Genomic DNA, 20,463 nt, shown 5'->3' with positions numbered 1-20,463 from the left:
GTGTTAGTAAGCATAAAACTTAGAAAGTCTTTTTAGACAGCAATTCACTTCTACATATTAAACATCTTAAAAAATTATTTCACTCTCTCACCAGTAACTCTACTTTGGAAATTAGCCTAAGAAAATACTGCTAATATGACCAGTATACCAAAGATGTCTTTCACTGTGTTATTTACAATATCCAATTGAAAACAACCTAAACATTAACCACAGTGGAAAGGATGAAAAGATTTAGGCAACAAACATATTTCTGATGAAATTTTATGTAACTAGTTGTTTTTGAAGGCCTCTATAATAAGAAAATGAGCTGGGCACTGATGACTTGTGCCTGTAATCCTAGCTACTCAGGAGGCTGAGATCTGAAGATCGAGGCTCAAAGCCAGCCCTGGGCACAAAAAGTCTGTTGAGACTCTTAATCTCCAATTAACCATCAGAAAACCAGAAGTGGTGCTATGGGTCAAGTGGTAGAGTACTAGCCTTGAGCTGAAGAGCTCAGGGACAGCACCCAGGCCCAGAGTTCAAGCCCCACAATTGACTAAATAAATAAGAAAATGAGCTTGGCACTGGTGGCTCACACCTGTAATCCTATCTACTAAAAGAGGCTGAGATCTGAGGATCATGGTTCAAAGCCAGACAGGACAGGAAAGTTCATGAGACTCTTATCTCCAAAAAACTACTTAGAAAAAGCCAGAAATGATTCTGTAGTTCAAGTGGTAATATGCTAACTTTGAGCAAAAGAAACTCAGGAACAGTATCCAGGATGAGAACAAGCCCAGGATCAAACACAAAAAAAGAAAAATTGCTTACAATGATTCTAACTAAAATTTATGGTCAAAATCTTATGTATATTATGACAGCAATAATAAAATATCAGTAACAATCTACATATAGGACTATTCTTAAAATGATAATGTTGGTAGGCAGATCTATGTTTTTCTATTTTTCAATATTTTCAATTTTTTAATAAATCAATGAAGTATTATTACTATACTGCACATTACACATATTTTAGGTGACATAAAAATAAAGCTTCATAAAAGATTCTAGAACATACACCAAATAAAAAGATACAATTACCTGTTTGCACATTACACATATTTTAGGTGACATAAAAATAAAGCTTCATAAAAGATTATAGAATATACACCAAATAAAAAGATACAATTACCTGTTTAATGATATTCTTTGCTGCAATAATCATTTCTTCACCATAGATTTCTAAAAAATTAAGTTTTCTTTGTTTTAAAAGTCCAAATACAAGAGATACTAGTCTTTCCTATTAAAATAAAAGAAAACTATGTAATTTCACATTTAAAATCTGTAATAATCTCAGAGACAGAAATAATCAGTTTCAAATCTCTTATCTTATACCTGGTATTCCCAGAAGGCTGAAAAAAATCCCCCTCAAAACAATCTTATCAGATTTTAGATCACACTGCAACAAGGCTGGTTTGGGGACAAAATAATATATTGGCACTTTTGGTCTAGTTACCACTAATGATTAATAAATAGTCCTGCTTGTTTTTAATTCATAGTAAAAAAAAAAAGGGGGGGGGGATGACAACCTGAATTCTCAGTATGCCTTGCTGGACTTCAGATGTTTTTACTAGTTTCTGACGATTAACACTGAGAAGTTACCAAATAAACTGAATACCTATCATGAACATGTTTTAGATCTGTATGTATGTATAGCATACATATTATATAAATACACATGGATGCATATAACATGTTTCTGGTATATATGTATGAAAACATGTTCATGATAGGTAATGAATTTGAGTGACTAAAAATTTATCATATAATGTTCACTTTTTATAAAACAGTCTAATACATATGTGCACACATAAAATATAAATTAATTTATTCTTCCTATAGCTCTACTTTGAACTTGCTTTATAAGCTATAAAAGCCTCATTTCAATTCTAAATCTAAAGTTATACAATTATTTTATTTTTCTAATTTCCTAGGATACCCAACATTTATATGGTGCTTATTAAGGTCGCATGGCTACTGAACAGCTTCATAGGTCTGACAAGACCTTGATAGTTAAGCTAATTTTGTTCACCATAACCTGAGAAGAGTATGCTCTAAATTAAAGATGTCAGGAAGTAACACTAAGCCATCATATATCACAGTTTAAAGCACATACCTCTTCTAAAACTTGACAGTCATCTTCCAGTGGCCTATTTAAGTCATTGTGAGAATAAGTAGAAAATTCTGCAACCATCATTTTATCTATCAGTTTTTCTAATTCACAAAGTTGTGATCCCAAATGCCTACAAAGGGAAAAATAAGTTACCTATATTCATTTTAAAGACACAACTTTACTTTCAAGGAAACTAGTAGGTGAAACTTTTCCAGCTGACTACCTGTTCAAATGTGATGTGATATTTTAGTGAAATGGAGATTATCAGCCAAGATAGCTACAATAATCTTACATCACCTCACTATTTGGGGGATAGGGGGAAGTACTGCTGGTCCTAGGGGCTTTTGTGCTCAAGGCTAGTCCTTCACCACTCTGAGTCACAACATCACTTCCAGCTTTCTTTTTTTTTTTTTTTTTTTGGTGCTTACTTGGAGATAAGAGTCTCAAGGACTTTGTTGCCTGCGCCGGCTTTGATCTTAGCTTCAGATCTTAGCCTCCTGAGAAGCTAGGATTACAGGTATGAGCCACCAACATCCAGCCATTAATTTCTGTCAAAAATTATGTTAGGCTAGGCACCAGTGACTCACATGTCATCCTAGCTACTCAGGAGGCTGAGATCTGAGGACTGAAATTTAAAGCCAGCCCAGGTAGGAATGCCTGTGAGACTCTCTTTTTGTTTGTTATGGTTTTCAGGGTTTTTTTTTTTAATTTTATTTTATTGTTGGAGTAATGTATAGAGGGGTTATAGTTACATTGGGTAATGAGTACATTACTTCTTGAACATTGTTACCACTTCCCATGTTTTTCTCCTACTTTCTCCCCCTCCCCCCAAGCCCCCTACCACCAGAAAACTGGAAGTAGTGCTATGACTCAAAGTGATAGAGCTGGCTCAAAGTGGTAGAGTGGGTAGCCTTAAGCTGAAGAGCTCAGGGACAACACCCAGGCCCAGAGTTAGATAGAGCCTCATGACCAACAACAACAACAAAAATTATGTTAGCTCCTGGTTCAGCAAATTGATAGCATAACTTTTCACAGTTTAACATAAAATTAACACTGACATTCAGAGTAATGTATTTGAGATCCTCTATGATGGCTTACTACATTAAGAAATACAGGTTGTCAGGTCTGGTAAGATGGAGAATGATCTCTGTTATATTGTAATTTGTGTATAACCTGGATTGAGTTATCTAAGACTTTCTAAGCCTCAGTTTATATATCTGTGAAAATAGGGATATTATCTACCTCATAGTTTTCATAGGGGTAAATAATATATTCAATATACTGAGCATGGTCTCTGGTTCAGAATTCTAATGTATTTGATAAATGTCTTCAAATATTTCGTGACAGCTGATAGTAATCTTATAGTAGTAAAAAATTAACGAAAATAATTAAAACTTAAAAGAATTTCTACATAAACCTTTACAATAGGAAACACAAAAAATAACATAACCCTGAAACTTTCCTGTATCAAAACTTGCAAGTATGGCCAGGAGTTTGGCCTAGTGGAAGAGTGCTTGCCTCGCATGCATGATGACTGGGTTCAATTCCTCAGTACCACATACATAGAAAAAAAGCCAGAAGTGGTGCTGAGGCTCAAGTGGTAGAGGTCTAGCCTTGAAAAAATCCAAGGACAGAGCTCAGGCTCTGAGCTCAAGCCCAGGACGGGCAAAAAAAACAAAAAACAAAAAACCTTGCAAATAGCCAACATTGAAGAGTATGAGGTTCATCCATATTGGAACTTGGGAACTTCTGTATTATAGCTATGCTAGCATTTGAAATCATTAACTTTAGCAATTGTTTTTGTTAAAACTAGTATAGAGCATAAATAATATACATTATTTCAGTCATTTCATTGCTTATAGCAAAATTTCATTTCATGAGAAATAGTTTAAAATATTTATGTCCTTGGGGGGTGAAGGGGAGGGTAATGGGGACCAAGACATGTGAAAGGGTATCAATGTATGTGAATTAATGCACCTTCTATATGGCAATATCATGTAACCCTTTTATTAATTACAATAAAAATATTTTAAAAAATATTTATGTCCTAATAATTAAAGCTGCCCACTTTTGTAAAAATTTTAGGTAGGCAATAAATAATTTTAAAATTACAAAACCAAACTCTTCAAATGTACCAGAAAGCTACAATCTCAGGCCATAATCCATTGATCTTGGAAAGAAAAAAAAAATGTGTATGGCATAGCTATTTTGCCCAAGACATTTAAAGCCCAATAGATTAAAAACCACAAATAACATTAAGATATTAGATTTCATAAGAGAATATAAAGAGTACTTCAGGGGTTCAGAAATAAGTTTGTACACCAAATAATTTAAAGGTTAGAATGAATGACAAAAAAAGAAAACACATAAATTGCACATTTTCTATATATTATTAGCACACATACACACAACTTCAAGACTTTTTCAAATAATTTTTTAGAAATAAGAATTAGGTTAGGTTCTGGTGGCTCACACCTGTAGTCCCAGCTACTCAGGAAGCTAAAACCTGGAAGATTATGGTTCCAAGCAATCTGGGCAGAAAAGTTTACAGCTACCCAAGCTGGGGGTGTGGCTCAACTGGTAAAGCACAATCCTTGAGGAAGAAAACCAAGCAAGAGTTGTTTTAAGTTGTTAGGCACCAGTAGCTGTAATGCTGGCTGGTCAGGAGGCTGAGATTGAAGGACCCTGGTTCAAAGCCAGAAGAAAGGAAAGTCCATGAGACCCATATCCCCAAAATTAAATCACAGAAAAAAAAAAAACAGAAATGGAGCTGTGGCTCGAGTGGTAGAATACTAGCCTTGAACACAAAAAGCTCAGGGACAACACACAGGCCCAGGACTGACACAATTTAAAAAAAGAAAAAAAAAGGAGAGATTGGCCTAAATTCAAGCTCTAGTACTGGAATAAATAAACAGGGTTTTGTATTTGTAGTAACTATTGTAATATAAAAGTTACTCTCAGGGCTGGGGAGGTGGCTTAGTGGTAGAGTGCTTACTTAGCATGCCTGCCCTGGGTTTGATTTCTCAGTACCACATAAGCAGAAAAAGCCAAAGTGGTGCTACAGCTCAAGTGATAGAGCACTAGCTTTCAGCACAAGGTGGTTCAGGGACACAGCCCAGGCCCTGAGTTCAAGCCCCAGGACTAACTCAAAAAAATTCCCCTTATTAAGCAATATAAAGAACAAAATAGACAAAAGCAAAATAGTATCTTACAAAATACATAATTGCCAAGTATCACTGATTTACATCTGTAATTCTAACTACTCAAGAGGCTGAGATTTGTGAATCATAGTTCAAAAACAGCCCAAGTAGTAAAGTCCATAAGAACCCATCGCCTATTAACCACCAAAACAGCTGGGCTGGAGGTTTAGCTCAAGTAGTAGAATATCAACCTTGAGTGAAAAATCCTAGCAAGAGCACAAGGCTCTAAATTAAAAGACCTGGTGCTAACACACACACACAAATAGTAAAACAAATTAATTGGTAGAAGGACAACTTTAGTTAACAACGTAAATCAATGGAGTCCCTTCACTGATCTGCTAAATAAAAAGTATTTCCAATGAATTTATCTAAAACCTACTATAGGACCAGGAACATGGCCTAGTGGTAGAGTGCTCACCTAGCATGCATGAAGCCCCAGCATTGATTCCTCAGTACCACATACACAGAAAAAGAGTTCAAGCCCCAGGATGGGGGGAGGGGGGTGGAGAAACAAAAAACAAAAAAACTACTATAAAGCTTTTTTATAGCTGGGTACCAGTGGTTCATGGCTACAATCCTAATACTTGGGAGGCTGAAACTGGAAAGATGATAGCTTAAGGCAGAAAATTTTGCAAGACCTATTTAAACTCACAGCTGGGTGTTGTGGAGTATGCCTGTCACCCCAAGTTACATGGAATGCTGAGACTAAAGGGATAAAGGTATCCAGGCCAGCTCAGCAGAGAAGTCCACAAGATTTTCTCCACAGAGGTTAGACACATTGGCACATTCCTATAATCATAACAATAGCAAGTTCACAGTAGGGAGATCAAAGGTTAAGCACACACCAGGACAAGAAAGAAGAAAGACACTATCACAAAAGTTAAGTACACAGCAGGACTGAAGACACAGGTCAAGTGGTAAAGCACCAGCATGGCAAGTACAAGACCCTAAAATTGAATCCCAACACTGCCAAAGCAAAAAGTAAAATTTTTAAAGCTTTTTAAATTAATTTAAAATATACTAGCATTTATTTCTCCAGATTCACACAAAGTTATTTCAACTTTCCAAACTGTGATTTGCTAGGATATATTAATCTCCTAGAAATTTTGTTTCTCTGTAAGTCTCTTCAATAATCTTCATAATGTTGATCTTGCTAATACTAAAATGTCAGAATAAAAAATGGAATGCTTTGAATACTTTTAACATTACATATTAATATTTATCCTTTAAAGTTTACTAAAATCATTTCTCATGGCTTATTTAACAAACATACCGGAAGCTATGAATGCCCTGTAATTCCTGCTGTAGAACCTCTTGCGTTGTTGCTATTAAATCCAATGCGCCAACAAATTCAGAAGTAGATAGTAACACCTGTACTGTAGGCTGAGTTTGGTGTACAGTGGCCATTAACTTGAGTTTATTATATACTTTAACACAATTATTTCTGGTAAGTGCCAGTCTTAAAATATGTAGTGATCCTTCACACATTACTTTATCAATCTGTGCAATTTTGTCACGAAGCATTTTTACAGCCTGGGAAGTTTTCTTGAGGTAGTCCTGCAATTCATGTTGAGAGGTCATTGCATGAAAAAATGCTTCTGAACGTAGAGAGATCTGATGAGCAATGTTTACTTCCACAATATCCAGGTAATGGCTCAGCTTAAAAGAAATGGAAAAAAAAAAATCATGGAAGATTGTAAGTATACATTTCTTGACTATACAAATACTTTCCAGAAATAACGAAAGATTTTCACACGTATTTTAAATTTATTTTGTAGATTGTTTCATTTTTGGATCTTCAAAATCAGGTTCTACCAAATAGAAAGGAGATGAAAGTGGTTACCCCAAAGCTAATAAAAAATGATTCACCTCCATCTTGAGTTCCTATCATTATTACTGTACAAACAATAGTTTCTACTACCAGATTATAATTCTAGTTTTAAAGGTCTAAATTCTGAGAAAGAATGATCTCTTCAGCCTGAACTAACATCAAACATGTATCATTCATTTAAGTAGAAGATTGTAGTTTCCACTTATTGACCTTTTCCTTGTGTAATATTTTATATACATGTAATTTTTTTCTCATTTTAACAGCATTAGCATATAAATATAATTATTTTCATTCGATAAATGAGAAAACCCAGACACATTAACGAATAAAGCTATACTGTCAGCAAGTGGCAAAAAAACAAACAAAAAAATGTGAACCCACAGCTGTTAGTCTAAAACTGGACTCTTTTTACTTGTTTCAAAATATAAGACAGATGGATGTTTTAGTCACAACTTGTAGAAAGTACTAGAATTCATTCAGATAGTTTTTTTCAAGGCTAGTCATAAATTTTTATTTTCAATGTACTGTGTGCTCCCCTATGATTAACAAATATCTTCAATAATTCATGTATATTTTATTACAACTAAGAAACTTTTTTTGCTGTTGTTAGTGGTCATGGAGCTGACCCTGGGCACTGTCCTTGAGCTCTTTAGCTCAAGGCTATCACTTTACCATTTAAGCCACCGTGACATTTCCAGTTTTCTGGTAGTTAAATGAAGATCCTGCCTGGGCTGGCTTTGAACCTCGATCCTTAGATCTCAGCCTCTTGAGTAGCTAGGATTATAGGCATGAGCCAGCACATGTATTAAGTGTGCATTCTAAGCTTCAAATATGGACTTATGAAACTTAATTTGTCATTTCTTCTTTTCTAACTCTATAACTTTTTTTTTTACTGTATTATCTTTCAGTGTTTCCAGTGATTTTTTTTTTTTTTTTTGCCAGTTGTGGGGCTTGAACTCAGGGCGTGAGCACTGTCCTTGAACTTTTCTTAAGGCTAGAGCTCTACCACTTGAGCCACAGCACCACTTCCAGCTTTTTTCTATGTATGTGGTATCAAGAAACCAAACCCGGGCCTTCATGCATGCTAGGCAAGCACTCTACCACTAGGCCAAACTCCCAGCCTCGTGTGATTTTTAACTGTTCCTTAAGCCACAGGTATCGCTCACATCTTCAGTTGTAATTTTTCAATAATTATAATATTTAATAGATTACAAACAAAATACTATTCCTTTTACTTCCTTATTAATTTCTTAAAAAAGTAATATGGACCACCACAGTAGGGTGGATTGTAAACTCAAGTTCAGTCAATACTCAGAACAGTAAATGGAGAATAGATTCTAGAACAGAATTTATATGCTGCTGTCAATCTCTGGACTATTTTAACAGATCCAAGATAAAGTAAGGAACTTTGTCAAAATGTAAATCAATGACACCACTAAGTACCTCCCTATGTCCTGCCCCAACAGAGCTAAGTATAGAACCCAGAACCTCATGCATGCTAGGCTTGCTCTATCACTGAGTTACATCCACAGTCAAGCAGTTTGTCTTCCGATGCATATTGCAGGCTGGCCACAACGACCCCATTCAATATTTTACATTAGAATGCAAACACTTTATCACATCACAGACCAACACACTGGGTAGTACAAAAAAGGATGTTAATTTCCCTACTTCTCTTTAAAACAAGCAAGATAAACTAGCTGCTGTCCATTATAATAGGAGCTTGAAAGCGCTTGCATCCCTATTCTAACAAAAAATACAAAAGTAATCAAAATGCAAATAAAGAAAACCTGATCTGTGACTACAAATAAAAAGGAAATCCATTACTCTGTCACTTTAAACACTGAGGACAAAATAGCCATTGGAATTTCAAAGATTTTGGGATTCATCAATATTCATATCTCTTATTAAAATAACATCAGAGAAATAATTGTCAAGTTATTCTTGAAAGTATCTGCATGGATTGGTAAGTTTTTTTTTTTTGGCCAGTCCTGGGCTTGAGCTCAGGGCCTGAGCACTGTCCTTGGACTTTCTCAAGGTTAGAGCTCTACCACTTGAGCCTCAGCACCATTTCCAGCTTTTTTCTATGTATGTGGGACCGAGGAATCAAACCCAGGTCTTCGTGCATGCTAGGCAAGCACTCTACCACTAGGCCAAACTCCCGGCCCCGATTGGTAAGATTTTTATTGGCTCTTGTTGCTTTTTGTTTTTGAGGTGTTTTCCTACAAGGTATAAAAACAAAAGTACAAACTGGGAACATTTCATTTTCATCAGCGATGAATTTATCCTCACTTAAGTTAAAAAAAAAAAAAAGGAAAAATGAACTAATTGTCATTTTGAATTGTGAGAAAAATACTCATGATTCTTTCCCCACATTTCTTCTCCTAGCCTCTCCAAGCTTGTCTGCTTTTCAGCTACTGGGGAGAACTGGACCTAATACATTAAGTCTTCCTAAGACAAGCTTCCAGACTGCCAACTAGTGTCACTAGTACAAAAAAAAAAAAAGTTTTTGCTTTTTCTTCCCTCATTCAAAAGCCACAGTCTTAAAGTCAGGCATGGTGGCTCACACTCAGGAGGCTGAGATCTGAGGATCAAGGTTCAAAGCCAGACCAGGCAGAAAAGGATCTAAGACTCTTAATTATAATTAACCTCTAGAAAATGGGAAGTGGGGCTTGGCTCAGGGGTAGGACAGTAGGCCTTGAGCTGAAGAGCTCAGGGACAGAGCCCAGGCTGAGTTCAAGCCCCATGACCCACACAAAAAATAAATAAATAAAAATAAAAGCCACAGTTTTAGAAAGGCTTTACACAAAGTTCTGAGGAAAAAACAAAGACTAAAAGTTTCTATTATCAGTTTTAGAAAATTCTCAGAGGGGGCCAGGAGTTTGGCCTAGTGGTTAAAGTGCTTGCCTAGCATGCACAAAGACCCGGGTTTGATTCCTTGGTACCACATACATAGAAAAAAGCCGGAAGTGGTGCTGAGACTCAAGTGGTAGAGCTCTAGCCTTGAGAAAGTCCAAGGACAGTACTCAGGCCCTACGCTCAAGCCCAGGACTGGCAAAAAAAATTCTCAGTAAGTTATATTCAAAGTCCTGAATTTTATATTGTTTTCAACATGATGACTTTAAAATACAGAAAACTGGAAATTTTAAAGTACTCTATTATATGAAGGCCTATAAAGCAAAAAAAATAGTAGGAATACTGCAATTAACTAAAATATTTTTGCTTCAAGTATTCATTCTTACTATAAAAATGAGGGAATAGAATACCTCAGGAAAGGCTGTTTTCTGTGGTTAAAAAAATAGCTGGGTTTGTTACAGTATCTCACTTCGTTACCTGATATATTGGATATATTTGTATTTGGTTATTTGAAATTGGATAGGGAAGGGGGGAAAACAAGATGAGGGGTGGGGGGAGGGAAATGGGGACCAAGACATGCGAAAGGGTATCAATGTATGGGAATTAATGCACTATCTATCTGGCAAATATCATGTAACTCTTCTATTAATTACAATAAAAAATATATGAAAAAAAAAAAAAAACTAGCTGGGCCTGGTGTGGCCTAATGTTAGAGTGCTTGCTTAACATTCACGAAACCCTGGGTTTGATTCCTCAGTACCACATACACACAGAAAAGCTAGAATGGTGCTATGGCTCATGTGATAGAGTGCTAGCCTTGAGAAAGCCCAAAGACAGTGCTCAGGCCCTGAGTTCAAATCCCAGGACTGACCAAAAAAAAGAGCAACTAGCTGATAGCCAGGCGTGGTGGCTCACACCTGTAATCCTAGCCACTCAGGAGGCTGAGATCTGAAGATCAAGATTCAAAGCCAGCCCAGTACAAAAGGACCAGAGACTCTTATCTCCAACTAACCTCTAGAAAATGGGAAGTTGGGGCTTGGCTCAAGGGTAGGGTGGTAGCCTTGAGCTGAAGAGTTCATAGACAGCACCCAGGCAGAGTTTAAGCCCCATGACCCACCCCCCCCCAAAAAAAACCCCAACTAGGTGATATAGTTAAACCATTTGGGATAAATACAAAGCATTCACTGTGTTATCTATTACATCCTACAATCAATTGTAGGAAGCACACACAGTTGGCTGCTGGTGGCATGTGCCTATAATCCTAGCTACTCAAGAGGCTGAAATCTGAGAATTAATGTTCAAAGCAAGCCCAGTAAGAAAGCCTATAAAATGCTTATCTCCACTAAACTACCAAAGAAGCCAGAAGCAAAGCTGTGCTTCAAGTGGTAGAACGAAGTTCAGAGACAGAGCCCAGAGTTCCAGCCCAGAACTGGCATAGCAAAAAAAAAAAAAGTAGCAGCACTCAGAATGCTTAGAATGTCAGAATGTTTTTTTTCCCCCATTTTAACATGTGCAATTTTTATTCCATTGAACCAAATACTATTTGTTTACCAGTTAAGATTAAAATACAGGCAATGGCAGGGAGTAGGCCTAGTGGTAGAGTGCTTGCCTAACATGCAAGAAAACCCAGGTTCAATTCCTCGGATCACATAGAGAGAAAAGCCAGAAGTGGTGCTGTGGCTCAAATGGTAGAGCCCTGGCCTTGAGGAAAGTCCAAGGACAGTGCTCAGGCCTTGAGTTCATTTCCCAGGATTGGCAAAAAATAAAAAATAAAATGCTGGCAATGAGGGGAGAGAGGGAATTGGAGAGAAAGAAGAAACAGCTGATATTAAGCAACAGGAAAGAAATATACATATTGCCTGATCAGAAAGAAAGAACCTTATCATTCGAAGAGTTAAACTTTTTTTCTATGATAACTTGAGGTCTTTGTATTTTCCATTATTCATAAGTTTTGTAAATCAGAATAATGATCCTTATCATCATTACGTATGTATGTATCATGATTATGTATATAATTATTCAATCTCAATAAAGAAAGAAAAAAGATTAAAATGCTGGGGGAAGTGCAATGGATCATGTATGTAATCCCACATATTATGGGAAGACTGGGAGGATCTCAGTTCAAACAACTCAGGCAAAAAAAGTGAGATTCCCATCTCTGCAATGAAGAGAAGTGTTGCAGTGCTTGCCTATAATCTCAGCTATACAGAAAGCATAGGTAGGAGGATCACATTTATGGGCAAAAAGTGCAAGACTCTACCTGAAACATAACTAAAAAGGGAAAAGGCTGGGGATTGTGGCTCAAGCAGTAAAGCACTTGCTTTGCATTAACAAGGCCGTTACTTAATTTAAAATCCCAGTAGCTCCAAAATGATTAGAATGTATGTAATTATCACTAACAACACTGTGAACTTAAGAAACTGGAGATGCAGACAAGTGATAGAGAAATTGCCTAGTATGCATGAGGTTCTAGACTAAAACCTTAAGACAAAGAAAAATTTAAGAGTAGAGCTTATCTGAACCCATACAAATTACATCACTCAACTAAAATGTTATTTTCAGTATTTTATAAGATAAAAGTCAAGGAACGTTTACCTTTTCTTGAAGTAATTTTGAGGAAGCTGCATCACGATTTCCTTTTCCACCAGCAGTATTAAAATGAGACCACGGTAAAACTGAATTAAAAGTTAAGGAATCATCCAAGGCAAAATCTGGTTTCATAAAAATCTATTAAAAGAATGCATATTTCCCCAGTTAGATTACAACATTTTCCCTATATTCATTACTCCTCCAACAATACAAAATCATTAAATAAAAATTAAGTTGGATCTTAAGTATGAATAGCAAAACCAAATAATAATATTTACACAAAACTCTTAGACCAGAAATTTACCAAAGCGCAGAGCTAGAAAAAAAGTGGTCTGGATAAAGTAGAAAGTATGTGACTATCAATACACAGAAGTGAGAAAAGTTATGACTCTGATAGAAGCAAATCATGAAGACCCTTAATTTTAAATTTTTTCACAGGGTATTTTGCTGGTTCGGTGCTTTGGTCTTTTTAAAAATATTTTCCAGGTTCTAGTAATGAGGAAAAGATTAGAGGTGCAAAAAATAGCCAAATGAAAGCTTTATAAGGCAAAATGAAAGTCAAATATTAAAAAGCAGTATTCTTTTTTTTTGCCAGTTCAGGGGCTTGACCTCAGGGCTTGGGAACTATCCCTGAGTTTCTTTAGCTCAAGACTAGCACTCTACCACTTGAGCCACAGTACCACTTCCAGCTTTTTTTGTTCTGTTTATATGATACTGAAGAACTGAACCCAGGGCTTCATATAATGCTAGGCAAACTCTCTACCTAGAGCCACATTCCCAGCCCAGTATTCTTATTTTTAAACTTTGTTACCTTAGGTACTTGCTCCAGATCTGTCCTGGATTTATCTATGATAAAAAGGAAAGGGAAAAATATAATCTCTTAAACTGGTTTAATTTTACTCCCAATGACATATGTATCTTAACAAATGCAGTATTATCCTAGATTATAACGAAATAACTACTCTAGGTTTTTTATTAATCAAGTATCCACACTTGATAAGATCTGCCTAAGAAAAGGGAAAGAATAAGAGAATTAGGAAGAAGCATCAAACAATTTTAATCTAATACTTAGTAACAATGAAATATCTAATCATATTTCAAGTCTTTTGATGCTCTTCTATTAAGTTTTTAAATTAAATTTAGGATGCTATATAGTATTAGAAAGTGAATTAAATTCTAGAATAGAAGCTTTTTATCATTTAAAATGCCCACCATTTCTGATTTTCTTCCTTCCTTTTTTCCTTCTTTCTTTCCTGCCTTTCCTCTTTTTTCCCCTTTCACCTGTGTACATGTATGTTGGCATTGGGGCTTGAACTCAGACCGGGGTACTGTCCCTTAGCTTTTTCACTCAAGACTAGCATTCTACTACTTGATCTATAGCTCCACTTTCAGTTTTTTGCTGGCTAATTGCCCAGGCTGGCTTTATACTATGACCCTTATATCTCAGCTATCTGAGTAGCTAGGAACACAGACATGAGCCACTGGTAACCAGGTCCATTAGAATTTCTTATGATCAAAGATTTTTTTATACATATATCATGAATTTTCTGAAATCTTAGTTTGTATAATCTATAAACTTTGTATAAAATAAACTTTCCTTACCTTCATTTCCAAACTAATCTCATATGAAAAACTCCTTTCCTTCCAAAATCAACTTTTGGTTTTTTTGTCCATCACAGGGCTTGAATTCGGGGTTTGGGCACTGTTCCTGAGCTTTTGTGCACAAAGCTAGCACTCTACCAGTTAAGCTACAGCTCCAATCTGGGATGGTTAATTGGAGGTAAGAGTCTCATGGACTTTTCTGCCCAGGCTAGCTTTGAACTGTGCTCCTCAGTTCTCAGCTTCCCGGCTAACTAAGATTACAGGCATGAGCCATCAGCAACTGGTTCAAAATCAACTTTTTTCTACTTATACTTCATCTTCTTCCCTCTTCTGTGAGCCTGTTTCATAAAATATATCAATACCCTTCATATAACCAACTTTTCTTTCTATTTATCTTAAATCTGCATATAAGTATGCTCAGTTTAGTCATTTACAAAACAAAATAACAAAAAATGTAAGATACACGCTAAGGCCAGGGTCAGGAGTGTGGCCTAGTGGTTGAGTGCTTGCCTAGCAAAAAGCCCTGGGTTCAATTCCCTAGTACCACAACACAGAAAAAGCCAGAAGTGGTGCTGTGGCTCCACTGTTCTTCAGAAAGCTCAAGGACAGTTCCTAGACCTTGAGTTCAAGCCCCATGACTGGCCAAAAAAAAAAATAAATAAATAAATAAATAAAAAGCTAATGCCAGGAATGGATTAAAAAACAAGAAGTACAAAAATGTAAGGAAGCACTCATGTCTACCACTACAATCCTCAAATCTTAGCCTCCTGAGTAACTAGGATTAAAGGCATTAGCCACCAGCACCCAGCTTTTATCACACTTTTAGTATTCACAAGTACCCCATCTTCTGTATTCTCTTTAAAAAGGTGACAGCTTAGCTGGGCACTGGTAGCTCATGCCTGTAATCATAGCTACTCAGAAGGCTGAGATTTGAGGATTGAGATTGAAAGCCAACTCTAGCAGAAAAGTCCTTGAGACTCTCATCTCTAATGAACTACTCAGAAAAAGACAGAAGTGGTGCTATGGCTCAAGTGGTAGAGTGCTAATATTGAGAAAAAGACTCTCAGACCCTGAGTTTAAGGCCCAGGCGTGTGTGCATACGCATGCTCGTGTGCACACACACTCCCCCCCCACACACACACACTTTGAGCCACAGCCACAGTCCCTGAGCTTCCTGTGCTCAAGTTGCTCTACCACTCAAGCCACAGCTTCACTTCCAGGGTTTTTTTTGGTCATTTATAGGAGGTAAGAATTTCATAAGCCAGGTGCCAGTGTCACACACCTCTAATTCTAGCCACCCTTGGAGGTTGAGATCTGAGAATCTCCTGCCAGGTAAAAAAGTCCATGAGACTCTTATCTCCAAATAACCACCAGAAAACCATAAGTGGCACTGTGGTTCAAATTGGTATAGTGCTAGCCTTGAGCAAAAAAACCTCAGGGACAGTACTCGGACCTCAAATTCAAGCCCCATGATGGACCAAAATAAAAGTCTCCTGAACTTTCCTGCTCAGGCTAGCTTTGAAACTCAATCAGCAAATCTTAGCCTCTGGAGTAGCTGGATTGCATGTGTGAAGCACAAACAGCCATCTTATTCATGTACTTTTAAGCAACAAAGTACCCAGCACCAAGATATTAAGTACATGTCACAGTAAAAGATTATACTACTGTTAGATCCATGATTTTTCTTCAAAAAGCTCTTTAAAAAGATTATAGTATTAGGCTATAAAAATTATAAGGATTAGGATGTAGCACAGTGTAAAGTACATGCCAAGTACACACAGGCCCTACCTTCAATTCCCAATAAAAATTATGATAGTAAACAAGATTACAAAGAACAATCTGTGCTTATAAATATTTATGCTATGCTTTATTATCTACAAATAACACATAAACGTACCGTGAGTATGTAAAAGACTCCTGTCAAAGGTATCTTTAGGAGGACAAATATTCTTGCATCTTTCATGAATCTTCTCTCTCTAACAGAAAGATAATTTGAACAAGGCTATGTAGAATGTTTCACCACAGAGTATCAAAAAGCCAAATTAGTTTATATGATTTCTAATATAAAATCATTAGCATTCTGAATGTAAATACAAATGACAAGTGTGCTTTATAAACCAAAAGTACCTCTCAGCCTTAGTGTCATCTTCCTAGAAACCACTGCACCATGAGAGCCAAGTGGAGGAAGAAGTGAATGTGCAGGCTGACGCGCAAAAGAAGAAAGATGAGGCAGAGGTCGAAGTAGAGTTTGTGCACCCACTGAGGTTACTGGAGCGGAAATGAAAAATGCCACAGGCCAGGGACACTAATGTAAGCTGTTGGACTGCAGGCACGACTTCCCAGTGCATCTAGAACTTCCATTGCCAAAATCATCTCCAAAAAACTCCGATCTTGCTCGTGCCCAAACCTTCCCTGACGATCCTGTGCCCTGGGCCTGTGACACATTGGACTAGTTCTGCTCACAGGTGTGGCCAAATGTGATGCATGTACAATAAACCATTGCTTTGGCAGTTGCGAAAACAAAACAAAGTACACCATAAACTGCTGAAGTATGATGGCTCTGAGTTAAAGCATTTGTATACTATATGCAAAGAACTGCGGTCAATTTCAAGAAATGACCAATATGAAATCTTTGAACACTTATATACACCTATACTTACCTCATTTTATACAATTATAATAAAATATCCATATATAGAAGGAAAAGGAAAAGTAATTTATAGGAAAGAGTCCAGGCCCAGAGGCTGACACATGTACCAGCTACTCAGAGGCAAAGGTTGGGAGAATCACATCCAACAAATCTAGGCATGGTGGCAAAAATCCAATCAAGACACTGAGACAGGAAGACCACTTGAGCCCAGTAGCATGAGGCTAGCTTGGACAGCACAAAGAGACATGCATACATATAGCCCTTCTTTACTGAAAGATAAGTATTTAATATCTCTTTAAGATTGATATGGCAGTTAGAACTATATTGATAACAGACACTAACAATCTAAAAATGAGTAATATGTTATCTCAAACTCTCTATAATTACTTTGACATAATTTAATACAATATACTGAATTATAATTATGTCAAGATTTATTAAGGCTATCACTAGAGTTAGGATACTCTTACACTAGCTGTGAAAATTAGAGACAAAGAAGGAGTTCTGCTAATTTCTTAAATTTTATAAATCTGACTTTATAAGCAAACTAGAACCATTTCTTCCTTGGTTGGTTCATATCAAATCTTAGCACTAATAAGTAATGTGTAATTCTGAAATTCAGCAAGTAACAGAAGTGTATTAAAATATATCTGAAGAAAATCATAACCTAAGATAGTACCATTTGTAAAAATAAAGAGAATGCAATAGGCTCATCAAAATTACTGATTAACACAGGAAATAAACTTTTTCTCTGAGGTAATACCTGAAAGAGAATGACAACTGAGGACTATCTTAGTCACAGCATTCCCAGGAGGATAAGGGAATCTAGAGGGAAATCTAAGTGTTACATGACAGTGACCACCACAAATAGAAAATTAATACCTCCTATGGTGTTTTGTGTAGTTATTCATCAATCATTTAATGGAGAAATATATTTGTTCTGTCTTTTATATATTTACTCCCCACTTCTTAGCAGAAAAATAAATATTAAAGCTTTAACAAGAAAAAAAAGGGGAAGAAACCCCCGATCAAAAATTTATACTAAATCAAATTTACAATGTTCCTATTATTTTTGACCCTACTATAATTAATTTCAAACTTAGTTTTTACCTGAGCGATATCATGTTGATATTCTATAAAATGTTCCTTGCTGATTTGTGGGAGGTAGAATGAAGGTATGACTTCGGTGTCCACAAAGTCCAATCCCCATGTTTTTGTGAAGAAGTCAGATTCTCTTTTTGCTAATGGATCATTTAATGCTGCTGGGAGATTTACTTTGGAATGATATATGGTCCATCTATGTTGATCTGTAACTAGAGATGGGGCAACACATAAACTATTTGAATCACCTGCAAAAAGTAAACAAGAGAACTCTGTAAAATATTTCTATGTATACATATATATTCTAGAAAAATAAAAAAACTTAAATTATATTTTATACAAACCAACCAAACTGTCTCCTCCATGATATATTAATAGAAATCAACTGATTAGTTATCTTCTAATATCAGTTACCAAAGGGATTAAAATGTATTGAGGGCATTCCTGACTCAAATCCCTTTGTTTGGCTGACATAATAATGTTGCTGTGGCATTAATAATATAGGAAGGAATATACAATTATCACCAGTTGTTCATTGTAAATACCTAATTAACAAATACTGAACTGCTGCTCCTAGGATAATTCAAGTTTCTTGTAAAGCCTGAAGTTACAAGACTTTCTTTCATCAATCAGTAAGAAAAATACGTAAACTTATTTGATGTATATATTTTTTTAAAGACACTATCTCACCATGTATCACTGACTCAGAAGTCTAACAGCTAACAACGGTTGCTAACAGCTCTAACTCATGCCTAAAAAAGCTCTTATTATACACAAGTACTTTCTACACATGTGTTTTCTCCAAAAGGCCCATCACAGCTTTTCTGTATTTTACAACACTATAATAATTAATAACTATTATTAGTTATTATTATAAATAATCAATGACTATTTAGGGGTCAAGCAGAAATCTGAAAATAACTGTTCGAAGCCAGTCCTAGCAGAAAAGTTCATGAGACTTTTATGTCCAATTAACTACCAAAAGAGAAAAATGAAAGTGGAGCTGTAACTCAAGCAATATAGTGCCAACTTTGAGTACCCAGGCCCTAAGTTTGATCCAAAATAAAAATTCAGAAAAACCAATTCAATACAAAATAAAAAATTATTACCTGTGGGCTCCTTGGGACACACATCTGGCAGTGACTGCACATGTCGAATATGTTTTGCTGAATCTACCTCTTTTTTAAAGAAGACATCACTGCTTCCTTGAGGCACTGGTGAAGAACTGTGGCTTGAAGCCATTGCATAAAATCACCACTCAACTAAAAATAAAAAACAATAATTAAGAAAGTTCCTACAAGCCAAAATCTCTCTATATATTATGCATGTCACAAATTTTCTTTCAAAACCACATGCATTTTTCAAAATCCCTCCAAGTGTACAGATATAAATTAAGTATTTGTTGCTGTCCATAATATATAGTTTGCTACAAAATTTGTAATTGTTGGGAAAAATCTCCAAGTGAAACATAAGCGCAACATTCTTAAGTCTTGTATGATATGTAAATACAAATAAATATCAGTTCAGTACCCACTATATTAAAGATGAAAACACTCCATACATCAAACAGGAATGTAGTAATGATGCAAAATGTTTTAAATGCCCAAATTTTTGTAGTTCACAAGCAGGATTTATGTTCTGCTTTCACTCACCAGGGAGAAATTTAATCTTTGTGTGTCTTTCCTTATCTGTCAAATGGAGATGAGTAAAAGATCATGCAAGCCTCATAAACATCTTACTAAGACTTTAGAGGATGGATATATGTAAAGCATCTAAAATAATGCAGACGTTAGATGATCACAGATGTTAGTATCATTATATTTTTTTTTGCCAGATCTGGGGCTTGAACTCAGGGCCTGAGCACCACCCTTGCGCTTTTCTCAAGGCTAGTGCTCTACCACTTGAGTCATAGCACCACTTCTGGCTTTTTTTCTGTGTATGTGGTACTGAGGAATCGAACCTGGGTCTTCCTGAAGCATGCTAGGCAAGCACTCTACCACTAGGCCAAACTCCCAGTCCCTCATTATAATTATTTTTACTACCAAAATTATTTTTGCTAGTCAGGTGGCTGGTGGCTCACAGCTGTAATAAAAATTATTTTTGCTAGTCAGGTGGCTGGTGGCTCACAGCTGTAATAAAAATTATTTTTGCTAGTCAGGTGGCTGGTGGCTCACAGCTGTAATCCTAGCTAGTCAGAGGCTAAGATCTGAGGACTGCAGTTCAAAGCTAGCCTAGGCAGGAAAGTGTGTGATACTCTCACCTCCAATTAATCACCAGAAAACCAAAAGTAGAGCTGTCTGTGGCTCAAAGTGGTAGAGCACTAGCCTTGAGCAAAAGTTCAAGCCCCACTACTGACCAAAAAAATTTTAAAAAAGTTATTTTTACTATGTAACTGTCTTATAGGAATTATAAGTCATATTCTTCATTATTTTTACACATGCACACATTTATTCTCCTTTTTTTAAGTTGTTAGGGCTAGAAGTAT

At 36.2% G+C, this 20,463-nt stretch overlaps 1 protein-coding gene across 4 annotated transcripts in view; it reads right to left on the bottom strand.

Moving 5' to 3' along the window:
- Vps54 (VPS54 subunit of GARP complex) overlaps nucleotides 1-20,463 on the bottom strand; it is a 73,721-nt gene that overhangs the window by 42,589 nt on the left and 10,669 nt on the right. For 3 of the 4 annotated variants that reach the window (XR_016536244.1, XM_090336821.1, XM_090336822.1), the window contains exons 2-9: nucleotides 19,088-19,240; nucleotides 17,988-18,226; nucleotides 16,125-16,203; nucleotides 13,437-13,471; nucleotides 12,632-12,763; nucleotides 6,623-7,008; nucleotides 2,153-2,279; nucleotides 1,169-1,276 (exon numbers count right to left, since the gene is read on the bottom strand). Coding sequence is in view for 3 of the 4 variants with exons in the window: in XM_090336821.1 (XP_090192947.1) it covers nucleotides 1,169-1,276; nucleotides 2,153-2,279; nucleotides 6,623-7,008; nucleotides 12,632-12,763; nucleotides 13,437-13,471; nucleotides 16,125-16,203; nucleotides 17,988-18,226; nucleotides 19,088-19,220 (1,239 nt within the window). In the remaining variant the exon portion in view is untranslated. The remainder of the gene's footprint in view (nucleotides 1-1,168; nucleotides 1,277-2,152; nucleotides 2,280-6,622; nucleotides 7,009-12,631; nucleotides 12,764-13,436; nucleotides 13,472-16,124; nucleotides 16,204-17,987; nucleotides 18,227-19,087; nucleotides 19,241-20,463) is intronic. The other variant, XM_090336823.1, reaches the window with a different exon arrangement.

The sequence above is a fragment of the Megascapheus bottae genome, chromosome 7 (genome assembly GCF_031878675.1).
Source record: "Megascapheus bottae isolate mThoBot1 chromosome 7, mThoBot2.hap1, whole genome shotgun sequence".
Classification (NCBI taxonomy): Eukaryota; Metazoa; Chordata; class Mammalia; order Rodentia; family Geomyidae; genus Megascapheus; species Megascapheus bottae.
This window is presented reverse-complemented; position numbering and strand designations above follow the sequence as displayed.